Genomic DNA, 24,208 nt, shown 5'->3' on the forward strand with positions numbered 1-24,208 from the left:
CCACAATCCCGTGCATTAAATTCCATGATGGTTGCTAAGAAAAAAAAATTGTCTTTCATCATTTGATCATATCTTTGCTATATGTTGACTTTGCCATCTGGTGGAAAAGGGTGAGGATTGTTTTATGATAATGGTATTCCTATGCAGATACAGTATATGTCTTGATAATGAAACAAAGACATTTTTCACAAAAACATGATACAGTGAGTTCATGTTTTTAGCTTCGGTCCGATCAGTGTCTTTAATATGTTTCTTTTTCTCAAAACATTAGCACAAAAAAAGAAGAAGAAAAAGGAGTTAATTATGCATTGTTCATTGAGCGCTTATACCTAAAACTGGATGTTCAAATGTTACTACTTGTGTTCAGAAGTACAATTCCCACTATGTTTGAAGAATGGTGGAATATAACATACCTTAATGTTCAAATAGGCATGAAAAAAAAAACATTTTTAAACCTTTTTAAACCTTTTAAAAACTGTACATTTGGTTTCAAAAATACGACTGAAGGGCAGTTTCAAGACAAGGCTGTGTGTGTGAGACTTTTGATCTCTCTCTCTCTCTCTTAGTTCCACTGTAGATCAGAATGAGGATGTCTTTGCGATCTGATGACCACAAAACAGACTGTCTCTGACAGATGCCCTCAGCCTCTATTAGTTCCTCCTACCAAGAGAAAGTCAGTCAATATTATCTATGAGTCTCACAGCAGCTGAACAATCTGTCAGGATCAAAACAAGAGAGAGGAACCATGTCTGCATGGATTCAGCCCAGATCTGAAAAAAAGGTAATGTTATAGAACAATCTGTTTGTTAATAATTTTTTAAAAACCATTTCAAAAGCAAATTTGTGAAAAAAAAGTCATGGTATATTTTCGTTTTTTTATTCAATTTTATCTCTCTCTCTCTTTTTTTTTTTTTTGCTCTGTAGGTCAAAATGAGGATATTATTGGAGGCTGCATTCTTGTGGTGTATTTATGGTGAAAAACTGACTTTGAGACATGACATCGTATTAAAAAACTCAGTGACAGCAGGGATATATAAGAAAGGATTCAGAGAAATGTTTGATTTGAGAATACAGCATTTCGTCCCCTTGGAATTATAAGGTTCTATCTGCGTTCTGAGTAGTTTTGAGATATTGAGCTTCAAAATTTTTTATGTTCCATAGATTTCTATAGATAGAACCTTTTTGTTTTTTCAATAAAAAATCCCAAAATGTACACAACTTAAAATAAAACATCACGTAATGTAAATAAATTGTCACAGAATAAGAATATGTGAATAACTCAATTTTGACAAAAATGTCAGATAGAACCTTATAATTCCAAGGGGACGATTTTCCCAGAGGAGTTAATGAAAGAAGCTTCAATTTCACACTCAAGTAAGTTTGTGTTCATTTACTCATTTGTTTCATTTACTGCAGTTCATTTCGTTCATAGGCTCAAACATCAGATTTAAGGACGGCTATAGCTGCCAGCTCAGAAAACAAACAAACTAAATAGCTTATTTTTTATTATATATAAGCTTAAGCTTATAAATAAGCTTTTCTTATGTTTTTTATTGACAAATTAAAGTCTAGACATGATAGACAGGTGATGTGAAAGTCAACTCATCTCTTTAGAGACATGAATAATCGAATATATCTAAACGCGTTTCTGTTCACCCGGTTACTGTTGACGTCATTTTGACGACCTCTGCTTCAGAACCGGAAACGTGGAATTGAATAGGTTCACGATAAACTGTTCTTTTACGATAAACAGGAATTTTATGTATAACACGTATTAATTATATCTGGAGACCATGATCATCGGGTATGTTTAAGATTTTAGAAATTATGTCTTTACAAAATGAGCCGTACTTCCCACATTTCGTCTTTAAACGCTACACGTGTAAAAGGTGATCAAGGTTACATGCTCATGTTTGCCTTTGGACTGGTTTGATATGATCTTCACTTAATATAGCATTAACAAACAAACCATTTTAACATTATTAATGGATTAATCAGGGTTTGATTAATTAACGAGTTACAGGTTTATACTCAGAGAAATAGCTAAAAATATTATTTTGATTTAGACATTAGCATTAGCATGTTGTATTGCCTTTTGTTGTCCCGGTGCAAGTCTTACAGTGCTATAAAGATACTCGTCTGAGGAGAACATTTACTGCTAATCATATTTAGAGTTTAGCATCTAAAGGATAAATATGCAACACCTAGCATGTTATTAAGGGAAATAAATGGAAATATTTGTTAATTTAGCTGTGTGCATTTTGACGATTTAGTTGAATGGTGACATTTGACAACAGGCAAATGAAATCCAGTTTAACTTCAATCCCATTTAAAGCTTACTGTGTAAATATATGAAAGAAAGATTGTTGTAATGGCAACAGGCTTTTAATTCAGACCGAATGATTTCACTCAACCGGCCTGAAGAATAATGAATATGCCATTAAACAATAACTGCATGAAATATAATAATTATTGAAGTAAACAATAAAACACCAGCAGCAGCTTGCCACAGCTGTGAGGGGGGCATCCCTAAATGTCTCACTTTAACTTTCCACATCAAAATAAATGATAATTATACTTTTAAAGTCAGAATTAATAAAGGGGTAATTTTTTGATAATTGTTTGTAGATTTAGTGACATCAGAGTTTGTTTAGTTTAATAAAGGACCTGTTTTCTGTTTCTGCAGTCACTGTTTCATCATTGTGTTTGCAGTGCTGATAAATAAAGGTGAGTATCTGAACTAAAAGATACATTTATGCCACATTTATAAATGCAAATGTGCGTTTACAGTAAAGTGTGTGTGATTTCAGTGTGTCTGCAGGTCACAGTCGAGGGGGTTATTGGTGGTTGTGTTGTCCTGCCATGTTCTTCAGCTCAACATGATCTTAAACTTCAAGATATTGATGTGCACTGGAGAGACACAAATGACAAAATTGTTTATAGTATAATCAAGGGTAAACAATCATTAGCGGGACAAGACCAACGGTACAAGAACAGAGCTGATACTTTTCCTGATGAGTATCAGAGAGGAAACTTCTCCCTTAAACTCAACAACCTTCAACACACCGATGCAGGAAAATACACCTGTTTCATCACACCCTCAGACGAACAAGAGACTGCAGAGCTGATCCTCAAAGGTGTGTGAAACCAGTTTATAAATGTATGGTGATTTTTAATTTAAAAAGTAAAAAAAATATATATATATATCAATTCAATACTCAGCCAGCAATGACATGTGGGACCCGGATGAGTTAAGTACTGGTTCCATGGTTACTGTGTGGGCATGGGCTTTAACTGGGTGAAATCAGCGGGTCGCATGTAGGTTTTGTAGTTTGAGTCCCACATAGGAAGCCCATATGAGCTGATTAAATGAGCCCCGTAAGGGACAGGCATGGCCAGTTGGGCATGGGTTTGAACTGAGAACACATATATGGATCCTGCATAGCATATTTATGGTCCAAGTGGGCATGGGTTTGATCTGGGAACACATATATAGGTCTTGAATGGCATATTTATGGTCCAAGTGCACATGGGTTTGAACTGGGGATGCATATATGGATCCTGCATAGATTTTTTTATGGGCCAAGTGGTCATTGGTTTGAACTGAGAACACATATATGGGTCCTGCATGGCATATTTATGGGACAAGTGGCGGATATTGGCTTTAAAATTCAATATCGGTAAATATCGGTATCGGTTTAAAGATCCTTACAGAGCCCACTTTAAGCCCGTATGGGCATTCACGGGTGAAAAAAAAAAAAAAAAACTATACTATAAAATTACTATAACTATAGCATAACATAAATAGCAATTGTAAGTCGCTTTGGATAAAAGTGTCAGCTGAATGAATAAATGTAATGTAAATGTAAACCCCTTTAGGCAGGTGGGCCCAAATCGGTCTGACATGAATTACCCAGTTAATACCCACATAAGACCCTTACAGGTCCCACTTAAAACCCATCTTGGCATTCAAGGCTGGCCCCCGGGTGCAAGCCCATTTTAAACGCCCTTTAAGCAGGTGGGGCCCAAATGGGTCTGTCATGAATTGCCTGGTTAAGATCCCACATAACACCCTTACAGATCCCTTTTAAAGCCAATCTGGGTACCATGGCTGGATCCTGGGTGCAAACCCACTTTAGGTGGGGCCCAAATGGGTCTAACATTAATTGCCCAATTAAGACCCATGCAGTACCCTTACAAGTCCCACTTTTAGTATGTCTGGGCTTCCACGGCTTGCCCCAATATGGATCCCGAGTGCAAGCTCATAATTGGGCCCACATTTGCCACCCATGAAGCCATCATCTGGGCCCTACATGTCATTGCTGGCTGGGTAAGTGTTTGATCAATTACTGATATTCCAGGGTGAATGCTGCTGTAAATAAATTATAGACAGATCTGTCATGTTTATCACATGCAGTAATATTGTTTTCTTCACTTTTTGCTGACAGCAGAAACAGGACACAACCCCAGTGATCAAGGAAACCACGGAGAAGATTCAGGAGCAAACAGTGTGGGCAAATCAGGGCCTTTGCTCTGGGTTTGCATTTTAGCTATTTACTACTATTATCCTTAACAGGGCTTATAGTCTGTTTAATCAAAATTCACTTGAGAAAAAAAAAATCATTTATTATATTAAGATTAATTGGGTCTGGTTTATTATTCATTCATTCATATTTTAATATGCTGTATTGATTTTTTATACAGTGCTGCAATTCCATAGGCTAATGCAGACGGTCCAGAGTGTCCGGTTCACAAATGAATATTCTTTCGAACTGGTTCTTTTTAGTGAACTAGATCGGACTGGATCAGTCCACAGCTCAAGCAGATCTACAAATTCCTAAGTCAAAATTTACTTTCAGATGTGCCACACAGTCGCCTCGACTGAAAATATAAACTATAACAAAAAAAGATAGAAAGTGTGGATGGCCATTTGTCAATTTAATGTGTCTGGCTTCCAGTCTCCTCCATTTACCGCTATTTTTAGATTTACAAAACAGCTCATTTTGCTTCTTGTTCTTGCAAACTGGTGTTTCTTACCATATTATGTTAATGTTTTATCTTAACTATCAACACACTGGTTTTGTCAGACTCTGCTCCGTGTTTTGTGTGTGTTTTGCTCCTTGTGTGCCTTCCTTGCCCTTATTTGGTTTTACTGTTCCTGTCCTCGTTCAGTTCTAATTTTCAGGTGTATGTCATTAGTTATCTCATAAGCTTCTGTCCATTTAAACCCTGTGTTTCCGAGTGTTTCCTGTTGGCTCTTAAATGTCTTCTGAGTTCCTGAGTTTACCCATTGTTAATTAAATTCCATGTTTAAAGGATTGTCCAGCATCTCCTTGTTCCTTGTACCTCGTACCTTCCTCCCTGAGGGAAACGTGACAGGTTTGTAATGAGCCAGAAGTCTCGCACATTCACAGAAAGCAGCTTACCTCCGAATTGAAGAATAAGATGGATAGAGAATGTGAGGATACATCATGCAAGATTGCATGCTGGGACACTCTGCTACAAATGTTGAAATGAATACAGATATCTGTCTTTAAGTTAAATATTATATTTTGTTTAAAATGTTGATTTTTATTACCATTAGGGTTAACGCTAACATAACCCTAACGCTGCACCAATTTGTAAAGGTTAATAAAGAATACAATGGACTTAATATAAACTTTATGATATAAACACTCTGACGACTTACAATGGGTGCATGAGAGTTGAGGCAATGGCCAATGACAGCAGAAGGAGTAAAAGTCATATAGTGTTGTATTAGTAAGCTTGTACAATATCACATAATTTGCTGATGTTAAATTGTATGATTTATTACTACTTCAACATGAGAGATTTTTGGGGTGTTCTTCCTGATGGGGCCCTGGGGTACGTAAACCAAAGTTTAAGAAATAGCACATGCTATGCAAAATGTAACTGCAGTAAAGTTCAGTCAAAGTTCTTAGATCAACACAGACCATCGGAACTGTTTGCCTTAACAGCTTTCAAAAATATTTGAGAGGAAAGAAAGTTATTACTAACACACAAAATAAGGATGCTTTCATTAAATCTAATCGGTCATAGCTAAATGTGTTTAACGTTGACCCTTTGAAGGACTACAAAATAAAAAAAAATACTATAGTAATTTAAATACTAAGTGTATTATGCTGTATATATTATAGTATTTACAACACTTTGTTAATGAATGCTACAGCGTACTGTAGTATTAACTATAGTGAACTGATAAACTGTAATAAATACTGTAGTATTATTTTGTTTTTACTACAGTAAACTACAGTGTAAAGTAATATATACCCTATAGTTGTAGAAAAAGTAGTGCAATATTGGGTAATTTGTTTATATTACTATAATTGTTATATTATCACAGAAACTATAGAATTAACACAACAAATTAATTCAAGTACTTTACTAAAGCATGGTTTAAAAACACTATAGTATTTGTTATAAATTACTAGAATATATATATATATATATTTTTTTTTTTCATGTGCATGGCTACAAATTTAACCAAAAAACCATGGTCGCTATAGTTTAACAAAAGACAATAAATATTACTGTTATAAACTATACTGTTTTGTTACAGAATCAACAGCAGAAAAAGGTAAAAAAAAAACAGAGTGATGACTCCATCCCATTGCGTCATAGGCACAGTTTGCCAGCAGGAGGCAAAGAGGCAAAATTTGATTTATCTGTGACTTGTAAGTCAATAATAACATACTGATCATTGAGACACTTACAAAGTTCAGTCACTATTGCCAAATATCTCAAAATAAATAGTTATTGAACTTGGATGCCCCTTTTTTTTTTTTTTTTTTACACCTGTCATTTGAAATCAATGAATGTCACCATGTAGCTCACAACCAGTTGCACTCTAAAGCGAAGCAGGGTTGAGCCGGAGGTGAATCTGGGTGGGAGATCTACCTGGCTAAATCAATGTTGCTGGTGTGTTGATAGTAAGGTGCTCACATTAATGGTGATATCCCAGTATCCCAATATCCCAGAATGGTCCTGTCCTAAGGGGGAATTTGTGATCTTTATGTTTGTGTGAAGTTCACTAGACATTAGGTTGTTGTTTTGTGACTTTAAATTTCAGAATGGTCTACTTATGTTAGGCCCTTACCTACGTGGTTATCACAGAGGATAAGTTCTTCTGGTTTTAGCTCCAACCCCAATCAAACATACCTGAACTAACAAGGTCTTCAGCATCTTTGGGAGAGACCCAGACTTCTAAAAGAAAATGCTTTTCACTGGGGCAATACCCCAAGCCTATGACTTTGGTGTTGCCAGAACCATGCTCGACTATTTGAGCTGAAGGAACTACTAATATGCACCTTTTAGAAGTAGAAAAGGTACAAAGGTGTTCATGTGAGGGTTCTACCCCAGTGACAATCTTGTGCATCTCTCAAAGTTTGATTTTTTTTTTTTTTTCACATTGTTTTCTGAGAGAGTGTGGTTGTAAAAAATCCCATGGTGAGTAGATGATTGACTTTGGTCTCCTGGCCAAACTAACCTTTGGTTTCAATACAAGTATCCACACAAATGCTATAAAAATGTAAGGAAGCTATTATACCTCTCCTTTCCCTTCCCCTCATCTGATATAGATGTGTTCAAGTCAATTGTGTGTTGTGGCTCCTTGACAGATGGCTGGCATTGAATTTGTTTGCTATGATGGGCATGTCTAGTCGAACAGGAAACAAGTTGAGATATGGATCACATTATGCAGTCTCCAGTCTGCACTTTGGTTACATATCATTTTGGTAATTCATCTGGAAGGCTATCAATGTGTTGCTGTGCTAATGCACAATAAGTAGTTCTGTGTTTACTGATGTTTTAGCTGGTGCCATTTTGGAGTCGAGAGTTTCTCAGACCGAGTTTTGTTCTCTAAGAAGGAACCACTCTCCTCTCGCACTCCTTCTCATACCATGTCAGTCCACTTTCTCACCAATACCACCAACTCTGGGACAAACAATATCACAGCCGTGAGAAGCAGTGCTGTATCAATTTCAGGGGCTCTGATCCTCTGCCTTTTTCTACCAGTTGGTGTCTTTGGAAACCTCTTGGTCATTTGGAGCATCCTGGCTCGAACCCGCCACCGTTCCATCACAACCCTCCTGATTTTAAACCTCGCCTTTGCGGATGGATTCTTGATGCTTTTGATGCCTTTTTTCATTGTTTATTGGTTCAAACGCAACTGGGTTTTTACCCTGCCACTGTGCAAGATTCTGCTGTACCTCTGCAGTGCCAACATGTACGCTTCAATATTTCTGATAACGCTAATGAGTTTGCACAGGATGGTGGCTGTGGTGTTGTGGAACCATGCTGGTGTCCTGACAGACCGGAGGGCGATTATTCGGGTGTTGGTGGGACTGTGGATTTTTGCTCTCGGCATATCAATACCCAACCCTGTTTTCTGGACCACTTTCAGGAGTGAGCTAGAACCAACATTTTTAATGTGTGTTTGTAAACATCCACAGCCACGACATGTGAGTTATGTTTGCCAGATAAACATTTACTAGATAAACTAGTTATATTTAGTAACCATTAAAGAGAATAGTAGCTCAAGTTTAAGCATGCTACTAACTTAACTATGTTAATACCACAGCAGCTCAGAGGTTTACTGTTGCTTTTGCAATATCTAGCTATTTTTTAGTAGTGCTCTAGTGTGTCAAAATCCTTTATCACTGTTTTAACTGAATTGCACATGTGACAACTTGCACAACTGAGCTTTCTGATGCTATGGTCCTATTTTAGCTTCTGTGTGTCAGGGTTGAAGTTGTCATAGAAGGGTATAGACACAAGCTTAAACTGTCTTTTGCTAGTCTAAAGACAAAAAATCATTGTTAATGACACAATGTTAATATCTGCTCCAGCAATAGACACAGAGGACTAATATAGTAGAAATCGGGTGGAAGCAAGGGCATTGTGGTTTATCTATAATGCATCTCACTTTAATTAACTTGAAAAAGTGAAAAGGGTTTGTGATCAAACACAATCTGTAAGAACGTCTCGCTCTTTCAGTTATTAATATGCAAATAATCCATTAGTAATCAGATTGATGGCTCAGTCGGAATAAAAAAGGCTTCATTCAAAAACGCCTCAATAGATGAGATTGAGCTCAAATGGATTTAAATTTCAAATGGATTTGAAATGGTCGATGTAGACCTGAAATCAACAGGAAAAAAAACTGAGCAACTTGTTAAGCATGTAAGAGAAGTCTAAATCAATATCTATTTGCAGGCTGTCATATATGACCTCACTCTGTTTTAGGTGATACTGCAGCATTGTTTGGAAATTGTGCTGGGATTCTTGATGCCGTATGGGCTGATCATTAGCAGTTACATGTGTATCCTGTGCAGAATTCGAAGGACGCGGTTTCGTAGGCACATCCGAAGTGAGAAACTCATAATGCTTATCGTCATCACCTTCGGCTTGACCTGGCTTCCTTTCCACACCATGAATATGGTGGAGGTATGGGTGCAACTCAAATAAAACACAAGCTAGTGGGAAATCATTAAATATTTCTTTTCTGATTTAACTTTCATTTTTCGATGAACTAACCCTTTATGTCATTAATAACTCACCCTCATGTCGTTCCAAACCCGTGTGACCCTCGTTCATCTTCAGAACACAGTTTAAGATATTTTAGATTTAGACCGAGAGCTCTCAGTCCCTCCATTGAAGCTGTGTACGGTATACTGTCCATGTCCAGAAAGGTAAGAAAAACATCATCAAAGTAGTCCATGTGACATCAGAGGGTCAGTTGGAATTTTTTGAAGCATTGAAAATACATTTTGGTCCAAAAATAGCAAAAACTACGACTTTATTCAGCATTGTCTTCTATTCCGTGTCTGTTGTGAGCGAGTTCAAAACACAACAGTTCAATGATATCTGGTTCGCGAATGAATCACTCGATGTAACCGGATCTTCTTGAACCAGTTCACCAAATCGAACTGATTCGTTTGAAACGGTCCGCGTCTCCAATAAGCATTAATCCACAAATGACTTAAGCTGTAAACTTTTAATGTGGCTGACACTCCCTCTGAGTTAAAACAAACCAATATCCCGGAGGAATTAATTTACTCAAACAGTATACTGACTGAACTAATGTGAAGAGAGAACTGAAGATGAACACTGAGCCGAACCATATAATGAACAAAAGATTGACTCGTTCACGAGTCAAGAACCGTTTCTGTCAGACGCGTCTGATTCGAGAACCGAGGAGCTGATGATACTGCGCATGTGTGATTCAGCGTGAAGCAGAGCGACACACAGAGTGTCTGAACTGAACTGATTCTGATGAGCGCAAAAGAACCAGTGAACCGTTTTCTTCAACCGGTTTATTGAATCGAAAATATCCGGAAGAATCGGTTCACGGAAAAGAACCGAACTTCCAATCACTACTGGTGATCTGAAAACCGATGCAACCAGTTCTTGACTCAAGAATGAGTCAATGTTTTTTTCATTATCTGGCTCGGCTCGGTGTTCATCTTCAGTTCTCTCTTCACATTAGTTCAGTCAGTGTCCTGTTTGAGTAAATGAATTCCTCCGGGATATTGGTTTGTTTGAACTCAGAGGGAGTGTCAGCCACATTAAAACAGTTAACAGCTTAAGTAATTTGTGGATTAATGCTTATTGGAGACTCGAACCTTTTAAAACGATTCAGTTCGATTTGTTGAACTGGTTCAAGAAGATCTGGTTACATCGAGTGATTCGTTCGCGAAATGAATATCACAAACTGCTTTGTTTTGAACTCGCTCACAACAGACACGGAAGAGAAGACAATGCTGAATAAAGTCGTTGTTTTTGCTATTTTTGTACCAAATTTTATTTTCAATGTTTCAACAAATTCTAACTGACCCTCTGATGTCACATGGACTACTTTGATGATGTTTTCCTTACCTTTCTGGACATGGACAGTATACCGTTCACACAGTTTCAATGGAGGGACTGAGAGCTCTCAGACTAAATCTAAAATATCTTAAACCTTGTTCTGAAGATAAACGGAGGTGTCACGAGTTTGGAACAACATGAGGGTTAGTTATTAATGACATAATTTTCATTTTTTTCTGTGAACTACCCCTTTAACATACAGGTGTTTCTCAAAAAATTTGAATGTCAAGGAAAAGTTAATTTATTTCAGTAATTCAACTCAAATTTTGAAAAACATGTATTAAATATATTCAGTGCACACAGACTGAGGAAGTTTATGTCTTTGGTACTTTTAATTTTGATGGTTTTGGCTCAAATTTAACAAAAACCCACCAATACACGATTGCAACAAATACTTCATAAAACCAATAAAAAATAGTGACTTGTTGGCCTTCTGGAAAGTTTGTTTATATTCTGTACATGTATTCAATACTTGGTAGGGGCTCCTTTTGCTTTAATTAATGTCTCAGTTCACCCCAAATCATCACAGACTGTAGAAACTTAACACTGAACTTCAAGCAACTTAGGCTATGAGCTTCTTCACCCTTCCTCCAGACTCTAGGACCGTGGTTTCCAAACGAAGAACAAAACTTGCTCTCATCTTAAAGGAGGACTTTGGACCACTGGGCAACAGTCCAGTTCTTCTTCTGCTTAGCCCAGGTAAGATGCCTCTGACATTGTCTGTGGTACCGGAGGAGCTTAACAAGAGGAATACAACAACTGTAGCCAAATTCTTTATGCTTTGACTCCAGCCTCAGTTTATTCCTTGTGATGCTCTCTAAAATTCTTACAAACATTTTTTTTTTCCTTCCATTCAACTTTTTGTTAACATGCTTGGATACAGCACTCTGTGAACAGCCAGCTTATTGGCACACAGACAGAAAACAGACCGGTTTATATAGACAGGATAATGACGATGAATGTGAAGACACCTGAGTGCAATTAACAGGTGTGCAATTACCATGATGAAGGGACAAGGCTTTGTGGGAAATGTAGTGCCTGCGGTGAGGTGCCTATTAGAGCTGTAATCGGGCCTTAAAAGTTAGGCCCGACAGGACCCGAGCCCGACAGGTTTCGGCCCGAGCCCGACAAGTACATTTTGATTGACAGCTTTTTTAAAGCCCGTTCCCGTTTACAGCCCGACATTATTCAAATGTGTGCACGCACACAGCTCTTTTGCCTTTTGTCAACAATGAGTAATTGATTCATGTTTTAACATAATTTACTCATAACTAACGTAGACTAGTCCACTTGGAAGTTGGAATAAAGAAATAAAATAAGTCCTCTGTAACATCTCAGCATTCTAGACATATGGGCTCATTTAACCTATAAATAGACCAACGCACCAATAAAAACGAGTCATTTAAAAATTTTTTAATTAAGATAAATTTTAAATTAAGATGGGTATTTGGCAATAACGAAATTAAGATAAAGGCTCCGCCGGATTTGCTTTATTTTATAAAAGAGTAATGCCAACATTAGCGTAAATACTCTGTCAACATTATGCATTTAAGACTCAATGAATATTTAGTTATCATTTGAAAAACCTTTACTCACAGAGATTAGGCTAGGTCTACATGTTTTTGTTGAGGAAAATGATTTAATCCACTGTAGATGTCTTCAGCGCGTTCCTGCGCTCACTGATGGTGCGTCATTATTTACTCATTATTCTCATTATAGACATGGTCAAAACTTTTCCACACCTCGCTCAGAGTTTGCTTTAGTTGCTGGTGCAACCAAAACGTAATCACCAGAGGCAAGCCTCCATTACACCTGCTCAGCATTCATTTTCGCATCTTTCTCGCGCTAATCGAAACACATCACATGACCGCTCGTTTACCTCGCAAACCGGAGCGCAAGCCCGAGCCCGGCCCGAGCCCGCATAAGATGATATAAATTAAGCCCGAACCTGACCGAACCCGTTGGGTCCCGACGGGTCCCGTCGGGTTCGGGCAAAGATCTTCAGCTCTAGTGCCTATGGGGAAGTGAGACCACTAGTGGACACCCAGGGAAACACAGACCAGACACCGTGACATAACCCCCTCCTCTACGGAGCAGCTACCAGATGCTCCACCCGAACACAAGAACAAACCAAGGAACACAGAGACCAGGAGGGAGGTGGACTGGTGGGGGAGGGACGGAGGGCCGGTCCACAGAGGGAAACAGAGACAGGAAGTGCAAAAAACAAAAACAAAACAACAACAAGGAGACCAGGAGGGAGGTGGACCGGTGGAGAATCAGGGGAAGGGACGTAGGACCAGGTCCACAGAGGGAAACACAGACTAGACACTGTGACACAGAGACCATTCTGAAGGCTCAGGAAACCTTTGCAGGTGTTTTGAGTTGATTAGCTGATTGGCATATCATCATATTCTAATTTGTTGAGATAGTGAATTGGTGTTTTTTTTTTTTTTTAAATGTGAGCCAATATCATCACAATTTAAAAAAAAACAAAGACTTAAACATTTAATTTATTTAATACCTGAGTTTCCTAATTTCAGTAGAATTACTGAAATTAACTTTTCCTCAACATTCGAATTTGAGAAGCACCTGTAAATATTTTCATGATAATGTTTGTTCTTCTATATATTGTATTTATTTAAAACATTATAAGTGTGTCTTTATGGGTATTCATCATAGATCCCTTAAAATGGGATTATCATATCTAAGAGTGTTGATTATGACCTTCCTGCACAGATTGCAAGGACTTTTCTCGCAGAAGATTCCCATGCAAAAGCCAGGTGAGCTTAGCTGAACACACACTGAAAAAAATAATATTCCGAGTTCTTTCATTGTGTATGAAATAAATAATTTAGTATCTACAAAAGTTAAGTGACTAATTTATCCTCTTCCTCTCAGACTAGATCAAATCTGGGTTTCATTCCGAGGCCTTAGCTCCACTATCACCTTCATCAGCAGCTGCATAAACCCTGTTCTCTACACCTTTGCTGGAAAGTCATACATTAAACGTGAAGGTCTGGCCTTCATGGCAAGGCTCTTTGAGGGCTCAAGGATTGAGTCCATTAGAAAGAATCAGCAGAATCAGCAAAATCGGGATCAAGAGGAGAAGGAAGAGGTTGATCATCTAAAAGACATAATCTGATTTAACTTGCTTGAATGCCGATTTAAACATTTGAAAAAGGGGAAGGGACAAGTTGGGCTTGTTTTTGGGTCTTGGTATTTTTCTTTATTTGTACAGTTATGGGTTAGACTGAATGATGCTGTTGATGTCAAACAAAAGGATAAGTTCACTTAAGTGAATTTAAAGAACCACTTTCTTTAAGATACTTTAACTTTGTTTGATAATTTGTTATATAATGCAATTAAATGTTCAACTGGCTCAAGTTTCCAAATATTTTTTTGGGGTTAATGTAAATCTCAAAGAGTTGGTTTAGGTTTTGTCAAGTAGAGGGCACCACACAACAGAGAGACAAAGGCCTATGCAAACAACTCAGAAAGAGTCTAGTAGTGCAGTGGAAATGGTTGTAATTGTTATGACAGGAATGTAAAAATTCATAAATTTTGTTTATTGCTCTAGCTTTGAGCACAAACTACTATATTGTGTAGTTTATGCTTGGAACTATTTGCTAATGACTTCAAATAGTATAACTTCTGAAAACAGGACTTAATTTCTTTGCTACTTTGGTAAACTTACCTTGTCTTAGGGATGTTTGACATACAGATTTGTTAAGAACAGATCTGCAGACTTTCCTTGAGGATTTTGCACATAGAAGTGAATGTGATTTTCATATAGGACTTGTTTGCTAGATCAGCATCCTTTTAGTTCTGGAACAACATACCTATAAATCAAAAAATCAGATTTCAAGGTTGGGTTTAGGGTTAGGCTAGAGTTAAGGACATTTGATTGACTTATCCTTTTCCTCTGGTTTTAAGGCTAGGTTCTTGTTTAAGTTGTTATGGTTGGTGTGGTATTCTTGTTATGAATACCACAACGCTATTTCAGTTCTTTGACTGAAATGTTTGCTTGTTTCATAGTCTGATTGAGAAGTTGTATTTTAAACCATTCCCCGTGTAACTTTGTGTAAAATTTTAGAATGGAAGTTCACGATTTGTTAAAAAAAAGACATCTAAAAAGACTTCACATTTTATTCTACATTAACAATTGATGTAATGTTTGTGCACAGACATAATTTAAATGATGTGCTATTAGGAAATAATGAATCACATTTGATAATGTTGATAAATTTATTCTGCAAACATGAAATACATAAAGAATACAAAATGCATTTAATATTGGAAAACACATTTGAACAGAACACTTGTGATACAGAATTAAGGCAGGGACATACTGACAGGCTTGTTTGTCCTTAAGCTAAATCAAAAACATGTTTTTTTAATCTTTCAGTCTTATTCTGTTATAAAATAAGAACAATGATCTAATTAGACAATGATCAGAAATGTTGCAGAAAGTGAAAAGTAACTTTTGGACCTGTTTTATATCATTGTAGCTTGTTCTTCAGTCATGACTAAAGAAAATTGGGCAGCTTGAATTCTTTCCCTCAAAATATGCATGATAAAACAGGCAATTATAAGTTATGCAAAGGCAATAATAGTAGCATTGTACAATGATAACCTGATCTTATGAAAGTGTGTATAAATAGTATGCCAAATAAAAATGAAAACTCATGTTTCATATGCAAAAATTTATATATGCTTTAGGCTTGTGGGGTAGATCCGTATCATATGTACTCGAAACCTGCATATCATAAAGTCGCATTTCAATAAATTAGAATGTTGTGGAAAAGTTCATTTATTTCAGTAATTCAACGCAAATTATGAAACTCCTGTATTAAATAAATTCAGTACACACAGACTGAAGTAGTTTAAGTCTTTGGTTCTTTTAATTGTGATGATTTTGTCTCACATTTAACAAAAACCCACCAATTCACATCTCAACAAATTAGAATACTTCATAAAAAAAAAAATAGTGAATTGTTGGCCTTCTGGAAAGTAAGTTCATTTATTGTACATGTACTCAATACTTGGTAGGGGCTCCTTTTGCTTAAATTACTGCCTTAATTCAGCACGGCATGGAGGTGATCAGTTTGTGGCACTGCTGAGGTGGTATTGAAGCCCAGGTTTCTTTGACAGCGGCCATCAGCTCATCTGCATTGTTTGGTCTCTTGTCACTCATTTTCCTCTTGACAGTACCCCATAGATTATCTCTGTGGTTCAGGTCTGGTGAGTTTGCTGGCCAGTCAAGCACACTAGCACCATGGTCATTTAACCAGCTTCTGGTGGTTTTGGCAGTGTGGACAGATGCCAAATCCTGCTGGAAAATGAATTCAGCATCTTCAAAAAGCTGTTCAGCAGAAGGAAGCATGAAGTGCTCAAAAATGTCTTGGTAAAAAAGTTCTAGTGATTTTGGATTAAAAAAAAAAACACAATGGACCAACACCAGCAGATGACATTGCACCCCAAATCATCACAGACTGTGGAAACTTAACACTGGACTTCAAGCAACTTGCGCTATGAGCTTCTCCACCCTTCCTCCAGACTCTAGGACCATGGTTTCCAAATGAAAAATAAAACTTGCTCTCATCTGAAAAGAGGACTTTGGATCACTGGGCAACAGTCCAGTTCATCTTCTCCTTAGCCCAGGTAAGATGCCTCTGAAGTCATCTTTGGTTCAGGAGTGGCTTAACAAGAGGAATACAACAACTGTAGCCAAATTCTTTGACACGTCTGTGTGTGGTGGCTCTTGATGCCTTGACACCAGCCTCAGTCCATTTCTTGTGAAGTTCACTCAAATTTTTGCATCGATTTTGCTTGACAATCCTCATAAGCCTGTGTTTCTCTTGGTTGTTATCTTTTTCTGTCTGTTAACTTTGTCACGCCGGGATACGGGAACACACAGAGAGAGATCCAAATGCAGGTATGTCATTTATTAGGGGTAATCCAAAGAGTAAACAGTCCATGCAGGGGTCAAAACCAAACATCAATCCAGACAACATAAACTGACAAGGACACAAGGTGAGAACAAGACGTGAAACGGACGTTATAATCAAACAAGGACTCCGTGCCACATACTAAGACAGATTTGACTGAGTGCAATGATTAATGATTAGTGACAGCTGAGTGCAATGCGAAGACAGAGATCGTGGGAAGTGTGGTTCAGGAAGTGACAGACACCGTGTGGAAGGAGGACATCTAGTGGTTACCCAGGGAACACAAACCAGACACTGTGACAATACCCCCTCACTACGGAGCGGCTACCAGATGCTCCAAGACATGACTGACAAAACAAGACCAGGAGGGAGGTAGACAGGTGGAGGCTCAGGGGGAGGGACGGAGAGCCAGGTATAAAAAAGAAAAAAAAGAAAAGAAAACAGAAACAAAGAACATGAACAAGTTAAGGGTAGCCTCCGTGGCCACAACAGGATCAGTCGGGCGCGCAGAGAGTTCGACTGAGATGTGACGAGGCTCTGGATGTTCCGCTGAGGCGAGGAAAGACTCTGATAATCCAGCCGAGATGAGAAGAGGCTCCAGTAGTTCAGCAGAGATATGGAGAGGCTCTGGTAATCCCATGGTGTTTAGACTGGATTCCAGAAGATCAATGCTGACTTGACTCTGCTCCTGAAGATCATTGGTGGCCTGACTCTGCTCATTAAAATCATTGGTGACTTGCATTTGTTCTTGGAGATCATTGGTGACTTGCATTTGTTCATGGAGATCATTGGTGACTTGCATTTGTTCATGAAGATCATTGGTATCTTGCACTTGTTCATGAAGATCAATGGTGACTTGCCTTTGTTCTTGAAGATCACTGGTGACTTGACTCTGTCCCTGAAGATCACCAGTGACTTGACTCTGTCCCTGAAGATCACCAGTGACTTGACTCTGTCCCTGAAGATCACCAGTGACTTGACTAGACTCTGGAAGTTCCACGGTGACTAGCCCTGACTCTGGAAGGTCAATGGTGACTAGCCCTGACTCTGGAAGGTCAACAGTGACTAGTCCTGACTCTGGAAGGTCAACGGTGACTAGCCCTGACTCTGGAAGGTCAATGGTGACTAACCCTGACTCTGGAGGGTCCACGAGCACCTGACTCGACTCTGGAGGGTCCACGAGCACCTGAGTCGATTCTGGTGGGTCAACCGGAACCTGACTCGACTCTGGAAGGTCAACGGGCACCTGACTCGACTCTGGAGGGTCCACGGGAACCAGACTCGACTCTGGAGGGTCAATGGAAACCTGACTCGGCTCTGGAGGGACAACGGGAACCTGACTTGACTCTGGAGGGTCCACGGGAACCTAACTCAACTCTGGAAGGTCAGCTGTGGCTGTCATCCTGTGCAGAGGCGCTGGGCAAGCAGCCATCTTGTGCCATGACTTTGGACCGGCGGCCATCTTGGGCCGTGGCTCTGGACCGGTGGCCATCTTGGGCATTGGCGCTGGGCTAGCGGCCATCTTGCATCGTGGCACTAGGCTGGTGACCACCTTGTGCTGAGGTGCTGGGCTGGCGGCCATCTTGTGCCATGGCGCTGGGCTGGCGGCCATCTTGGGCTGTGGCGCTGGCTCAGCAGACGTGATAAAAACAGTCTCTGGATCAGCAGATGTGAACTCTCCTGGGAATCTCTAGGATCTTGTTCAGCATGGAGAAATAATCCAATAATGTCTAAGTGGCCATCTTGGGCAGTGGCGCTGGGCTGGCGTCCATCTTGCCTCGCTGCGCTGGGCTTGCAGCCATCATGGGCAGTGGCGCTGACTCGGTTGACGTGCACTCCTTCTCCCTTCTCCGTCCGCCATGGTGAGACGGTGGCTCTGATCCGTCCCACACGAGCCCCGGGTCGAAGGGGGGCCATGGTGGAGAGTGATGGTGAGCCTTCTCTCGACCATTCCCTCCTCGGCGACCTCCCCTGGTCCCGCGAAACACAACCAGACGGGTTCCTTCAAAACGATCGCTTCTCACCCGCTCGGTGGCTAGATAAGAAGCATCAAATGACAAACGGCTGGATTTCGCTGTGACAGAGTCCTTCTGTCACGGCCAGGATACGGGAACACACGGGGAGAGATCCAAATGCAGGTATGTCATTTATTAGGGGTAATCCAAAGAGTAAACAGTCCATGCAGGGGTCAAAACCAAACATCAATCCAGACAACATAAACTGACAAGGACACAAGGTGAGAACAAGACTTGAAACGGACGTGATATTCAAACAAGGACTCTGTGCCACATACTAAGACAGACAGGGTATAAATACACATGAGATGACAAATGCTAATGAGGAATTGACTGAGTGCAAGGATTAATGATTAATGACAGCTTAGTGCAATGCGAAGACAGAGATCGTGGGAAGTGTGGTTCAGGAAGTGACAGACACCGTGGGGAAGGAAGACATCTAGTGGTTACCCAGGGAACACAAACCAGACACTGTGACAAACTTTCTGTAAACATACTTGGATACAGCACTCTGTGAACAGCCAGCTCCTTTGGCAATGAATGTTTGTGGCTCCTTGTGAAGGGTGTCAATGATTGTCTTCTGGACAACTGTCAGATCTGCAGCCTTCCCCATGATTGTGTAGCCTAGTGAACCAAACTGAGAGACAATTTTGAAGGCTCAGGTGCAGGTGTTTTGAGTTCATTAGCTGATTCGCATGTCACAATATTCTAATTTGTTGAGATTTGGTCGGTTTTTTTTAAATGTGAGCCAAAATCATCACAATAAAAAAACAAAAACAAAGACTTAAACTACTTCAGTCTGTGTGCACTGAATTTATTTAATACACGATTAAGCGAAGCGAAAGCTGCATATTATATGCACGCCAAACACACACACACACACATATATATATATATATATATATATTTTTTTTTTTTTTTTTGCATATCAATAACACAGGTTTTGGTTTTTATTTGGGGTACTATTTATACGCATTTTCATGAGACTGGGCTCAACTGTCCAGGGTGTTTACTTACAGCAAGAGATGCAATAGACTCTAGAAACCCTGTAACGTCATGTAAGAAAAGCGGTTTAGGAAATAGATGAATAGAAGATCAAACTTTGTAAGAAGTTTAATAAAATGGCCAAAACATGTGTTGAAATATATTTAGAGTAAACTGCTGTAACATTTTAAGTGGGCTCTTGACATAGAAAATGGCCAAAATGTGGTTAGAGTTCAGTCTGACTTCCTGTAAGTGCAAGGCTTTGTTGTGTGAAGGACAACAACAAGAAAGTTTTGCAGCTTAACTTCTTTGATTTTTACATGTCATTTCATACGTTAATATTGCACAAAATTGTGTTGAACCTTTCAGAGTGTTTGCTTGCTTGTGTTCACATGAAGTGGAAGATGTTTTGCATTTCATAAAAGAAAAGCAACATTAAATCTGTACATGCAAACTTTTGACTCTCCTTCGCAGCAGTGTTTGCAGTGTGGTTTAGCTCAAGTAAAGTGTTAAGTTAAGCTCAGTACTTAAACCATCAGTTCCACTGAATTGGTCACTTGAGAAATAATGACTCATATGGTCTCATCTTTCTCTAGACAGATGGTTCCCATCCGCTTTAGACATATTGCCATAACATGATTTTCCAAACCTCAAATGGAAAAACGAACGTCAGTGCAAGTCAGTGGGGTTTTAACAATTTGATAGAATGATTATTGCTGTTTCTGCACAATTGTTTAGATTTCTACATCTATAAATATATATCTATATATCACTATGTATATAATAATAAAACAAAAAGCTTCATACTGTTAAAGGTTAAACTACCTGGCTTTGCAGTTCACTGGTGATCAGGTGACCATGTGTGAAAAGCTTTCCTGAGCTTAACTGCCCAAGGCTAACCACACCGCCTACATTTGAACTGCAAAGATGTGTCTGGCTAGCCATCATCAAGTAGGTGGATGACTGCATTGTTTGTTTAAAAAAGAGAAAAAAGTTCATTTGTGATGTCTATTTCTTCGTTATTTTTTTATTAATTAAGAAAGTAAACATATGTTATGAAATTATGTATTTAAAACAAAAGTATTTACAACCCGCTGGTCTAAGGTCAGGAACGAGCGTTTCTGTTTATGATTCGTGCTGCAGGAGAAAAGCACCAGTTTTTTTCAAACTCTTCAGACGTCAAGGAAAAGCCCACCTCAGTATACTGAAAGAGCAACAGCATTTACACATATACGTTATGCATCTCTATCTGGTTTATAATAACGAGAAAAAGTAATCTTTGAAGTAATGAATAATAATTTAAAAAAAGATAAACATAATTTACCACAGTTTTTGGCTCTTTACGTTGTTCCAGAGGCATAATCTGAGTCCCCTCTAAATCTTCTTGTCTTTTTAAAATGTTTCTAGAGTAGTAACATACACCTATAAGAGAAGAGAATCGTGGTCATATTTTACAGATAGATTTAATTCATCGAAATTATATTAAAGAACACAACTTACCAATGACCACAAAGACCAGAACACCATGCATCAGACCAGATAAGATAACAAATATCATCCACGGTCTCTGAATTTGGTCAGTACAATTCACCACCATGTGATTCTGCTCAATATTCTCCACCACAGTGTGATTCTGGCATTCAAGTAATTTAGCTGGTTCTGTAAAAAACAGTCCTGTGTTCAAAGCACTGAACATCCATATGGCCTGATCACTGAACGCTCACTCACCAGAGATGTGAAGTCTGGTGCTGTTGCTGAATTTGGGAGGTGCCTCTGTGGTCATGCAGTAATAAACGCCTAACTCGTCAAGAGTGACATTTTTGATAAATAGACGATTTTCAGTTTGCACTGAATATTTGGGTCTGAAACTTGCATCGTAGTAAAAAGGAGTTGGTGACGTTGAAAACAACCGCAATATTATAACCGGACGATTTGGTAGTTCCATCGTTACTAGCATCCAATAGATCTCTTTTTCTTCAAGATCACAGTTTATGAACACATTGTCTCCCAAATGTGTTAGCTGTGTTAATGTTTCTACACCTTGACACCACACTAGAAGACCTGCAAGATAAAAAAAAATACATAAAAATAAAACACACAGAAAAAAGGAATCTTGCGAAACAATATACTTGTTCGACAATAAGTTGTACACTGTATAAAATACTTACAGATAAGATGGTGGATGATCTTTGTGTCATTTCCGCAGTTAAAATACATGGAGATTACGAAATCTGCTTGCATTCAAAAAAAGTTTTAAGAAGGAAATGTAATTCAGAGCTTTGAAACTCAGAAGAGGATGATTCTCTTCCACCCACTGAAAGGAAGTCACGCTCACAAACCGTACCTGATAGATGTTTAAAGGAACAGTTCACCCAAAAATGACATTCAAGATGTAGATGAGTTTGTTTCTTTAGAGAAATTTAGCATTACATCACTTGCTCACCAATAGATCCTCTTGATGAGGAGAAAGCAATATCATGGATGGAAAAATAAATAGACATTAACGGATGGACTGGAGTGGTGTGGATTACTTGTGGATTATTGTGATGTTTTAATCAGCTGTTTGGACTCTCTGACGGCACCCATTCACTGCAGAGGATCCACTGGTGAACAAGTCATGCAATGCTACATTTCTACAAATCTGTTCAGATGAAGAAACAAACTTATCTTTTCTTTCTTTCCTTTTTCTTTTGGTGGGGGGGGGGGGGTCTTATAACAGTAAGATCTTCATTATTATCTATAGTTTACATTGAGTAATGATGGCATCATTGCTTTACTCATTGTCTTTTAACCAAGTTACAGTACAAAAACAGTGTGAAATATTGCCTGCCAACACTGTAGATTTGAACAAAAGACCACTGACTTATTAAGCTATTATTATTATTGTTATTAAAAAAAAAATCTTTACCAAATAATATCCAAATTAAATGAGACAAATGAAATCTGATGTAACGTTTATATATATATATATATATATATATATATTTTAATGGCATGAATAACAAAAATACTTAATTTAAGTTATAGGTTACAGCAGTGAATACACTGATGTGGGAAAAACAATGGATATTAAGTTGTGCCGAGTGTATCATGCTGTTTCCATTGTATATAACAACAGGAACTGAGCCTTACACACTTCTCTCTCTTTCTGTTTCTCTTCATTAAAACCAAGCTTTAATGAAAGTTGCTTTTCCACAAAGTAGCAGAAGTCCACTAAATACTGTTTTGGGGATTTACATTAATGCTTTCCATATAAGGTAACGAGGAGTTTCGTCTTCTAAACGACTGACTAGTAAGATAAACACTGACAGTGATTTACTGTGACAAAGCAACCGGAAATCTTTCAATGTGAACGAGAGCTGTCTATTACCTCTGAGCTGCAGTTTAAATGAGCAGCTACACGTTACAGACAGACATATCGATCTGATATTTATCCACCGACAATGCTGCACCAGCAGGACGGGCTGAGTTTCACGTCCTTATACAGGTAGATACCGAGTAAAACGCCTCCTATAAACATTAATGGTGGGTAGACCTTTCCACAGTCATCTCACTCACTTCGCAAAACATTCACTTTCGAGAGGCGCGCACCCACTCGGCTACGCAGGCCATCTGCTGGTTAAAGCGGGTAACTGCAGTATGTATATATATATATTTTTTTTGCATCTTCTAATTAGAATCTTTATGTTATTGAAAATTAAACAGATTATCTGTATTATATAGAGTATATATATATATATATATATATATATATATATATATATATATATATATATATATATATATATATATAATTTTAACACTTATTTTGTGTTCCAACAATATAACGGTTTATTTTTAAGAAATTAATGGAAAGTTTGATTAACCTGAATCGAGATCAGTTACAATCGTCCTTTAAATAATGCTTTATAACTTCACTTAAAGGTACAATTTATACGATATTTGCAGTAAAATATCCAAAAAACCACTAGGCTAGTGTTATATATTTTGTCCTGCTGATTACTAACAATATCGCTAATTTTTTCAACTACTTGTAAATCATGAGAAAAATCCCATTCTAAACAGTGAAACGGGGCAGTGCAGTCGCCTGTCAATGGTTAGTTACACTCTAAAAACTGCTGGGTTAAAAAAAAAAAAAACTAATTTGGGTTATTTTGACAACCCAGCGCTGGGTAAAAAAGGGACGAACCCAACGCTGGGTTATTTGGGTTATCATGTTTAACCCAGCCTGCTGGGTTGTGATTTTTAACCCAACTATTAGTTAAAAAATGACTACACTGCTGGGTTGAATTTAACCCAAAATGGGTCAGAAATATAAGTGATTAAAATAATGAATCTACAGCAATACTTACTTCGGTAATACAACCCCGCCCA

At 38.4% G+C, this 24,208-nt stretch overlaps 3 protein-coding genes across 5 annotated transcripts in view; 2 read left to right on the forward strand and 1 right to left on the reverse strand.

Moving 5' to 3' along the window:
• Nucleotides 1-4,755, forward strand: part of LOC127943185 (V-set domain-containing T-cell activation inhibitor 1-like) — a 164,491-nt gene extending 159,736 nt beyond the window's left edge. The window contains exons 2-5 of one of the 3 annotated variants that reach the window (XM_052539422.1): nt 1,721-1,804; nt 2,687-2,727; nt 2,811-3,137; nt 4,449-4,737. In XM_052539422.1, coding sequence (XP_052395382.1) covers nt 1,794-1,804; nt 2,687-2,727; nt 2,811-3,137; nt 4,449-4,573 — 504 coding nt within the window. In that variant the 5' untranslated portion in view covers nt 1,721-1,793 and the 3' untranslated portion in view covers nt 4,574-4,737. Of the gene's footprint in view, nt 1-1,441; nt 1,805-2,686; nt 2,728-2,810; nt 3,138-4,448 lie in introns of those variants that run through there. The other 2 variants (XM_052539423.1, XM_052539421.1) reach the window with 2 other exon arrangements.
• An 81-nt stretch (nt 4,756-4,836) lies between these two features.
• LOC127943186 (leukotriene B4 receptor 1-like) lies at nt 4,837-14,422 on the forward strand. Its single transcript, XM_052539424.1, has 4 exons — nt 4,837-5,379; nt 9,265-9,465; nt 13,624-13,667; nt 13,786-14,422. The coding sequence occupies exons 2-4, from the start codon at nt 9,307-9,309 to the stop codon at nt 14,027-14,029; spliced, it is 447 nt and encodes a 148-aa protein (XP_052395384.1). The 5' UTR covers nt 4,837-5,379; nt 9,265-9,306; the 3' UTR covers nt 14,030-14,422.
• A 5,326-nt stretch (nt 14,423-19,748) lies between these two features.
• LOC127942541 (uncharacterized) lies at nt 19,749-22,504 on the reverse strand. The gene is made up of 5 exons (XM_052538319.1): nt 22,003-22,504; nt 21,563-21,895; nt 21,335-21,493; nt 21,159-21,256; nt 19,749-21,038 (listed from the first exon to the last, which is right to left on the reverse strand). Exons 1-5 carry the CDS (start codon nt 22,073-22,075, stop codon nt 20,940-20,942), a joined length of 762 nt encoding a protein of 253 aa, XP_052394279.1. The 5' UTR covers nt 22,076-22,504; the 3' UTR covers nt 19,749-20,939.
• Between the last annotated feature and the right edge of the window lie 1,704 nt (nt 22,505-24,208).

Source organism: Carassius gibelio, chromosome A22 (assembly GCF_023724105.1).
Source record: "Carassius gibelio isolate Cgi1373 ecotype wild population from Czech Republic chromosome A22, carGib1.2-hapl.c, whole genome shotgun sequence".
Taxonomy (NCBI): Eukaryota; Metazoa; Chordata; class Actinopteri; order Cypriniformes; family Cyprinidae; genus Carassius; species Carassius gibelio.

Coding starts and splice junctions, on each gene's coding strand:
- LOC127943186 (XM_052539424.1), top strand. CDS start 9,307: ATGCCGTATGGGCTGATCATTAGCAGTTACATGTGTATCCTGTGCAGA. Junction 9,466..13,623: donor ACACCATGAATATGGTGGAG/GTATGGGTGCAA, acceptor CTTCCTGCACAG/ATTGCAAGGACTTTTCTCGC. Junction 13,668..13,785: donor GATTCCCATGCAAAAGCCAG/GTGAGCTTAGCT, acceptor TCTTCCTCTCAG/ACTAGATCAAATCTGGGTTT.
- LOC127942541 (XM_052538319.1), bottom strand. CDS start 22,075: ATGCAAGCAGATTTCGTAATCTCCATGTATTTTAACTGCGGAAATGAC. Junction 21,896..22,002: donor GATCATCCACCATCTTATCT/GTAAGTATTTTA, acceptor TTTATCTTGCAG/GTCTTCTAGTGTGGTGTCAA. Junction 21,039..21,158: donor GTAAAGAGCCAAAAACTGTG/GTAAATTATGTT, acceptor TTGCTCTTTCAG/TATACTGAGGTGGGCTTTTC.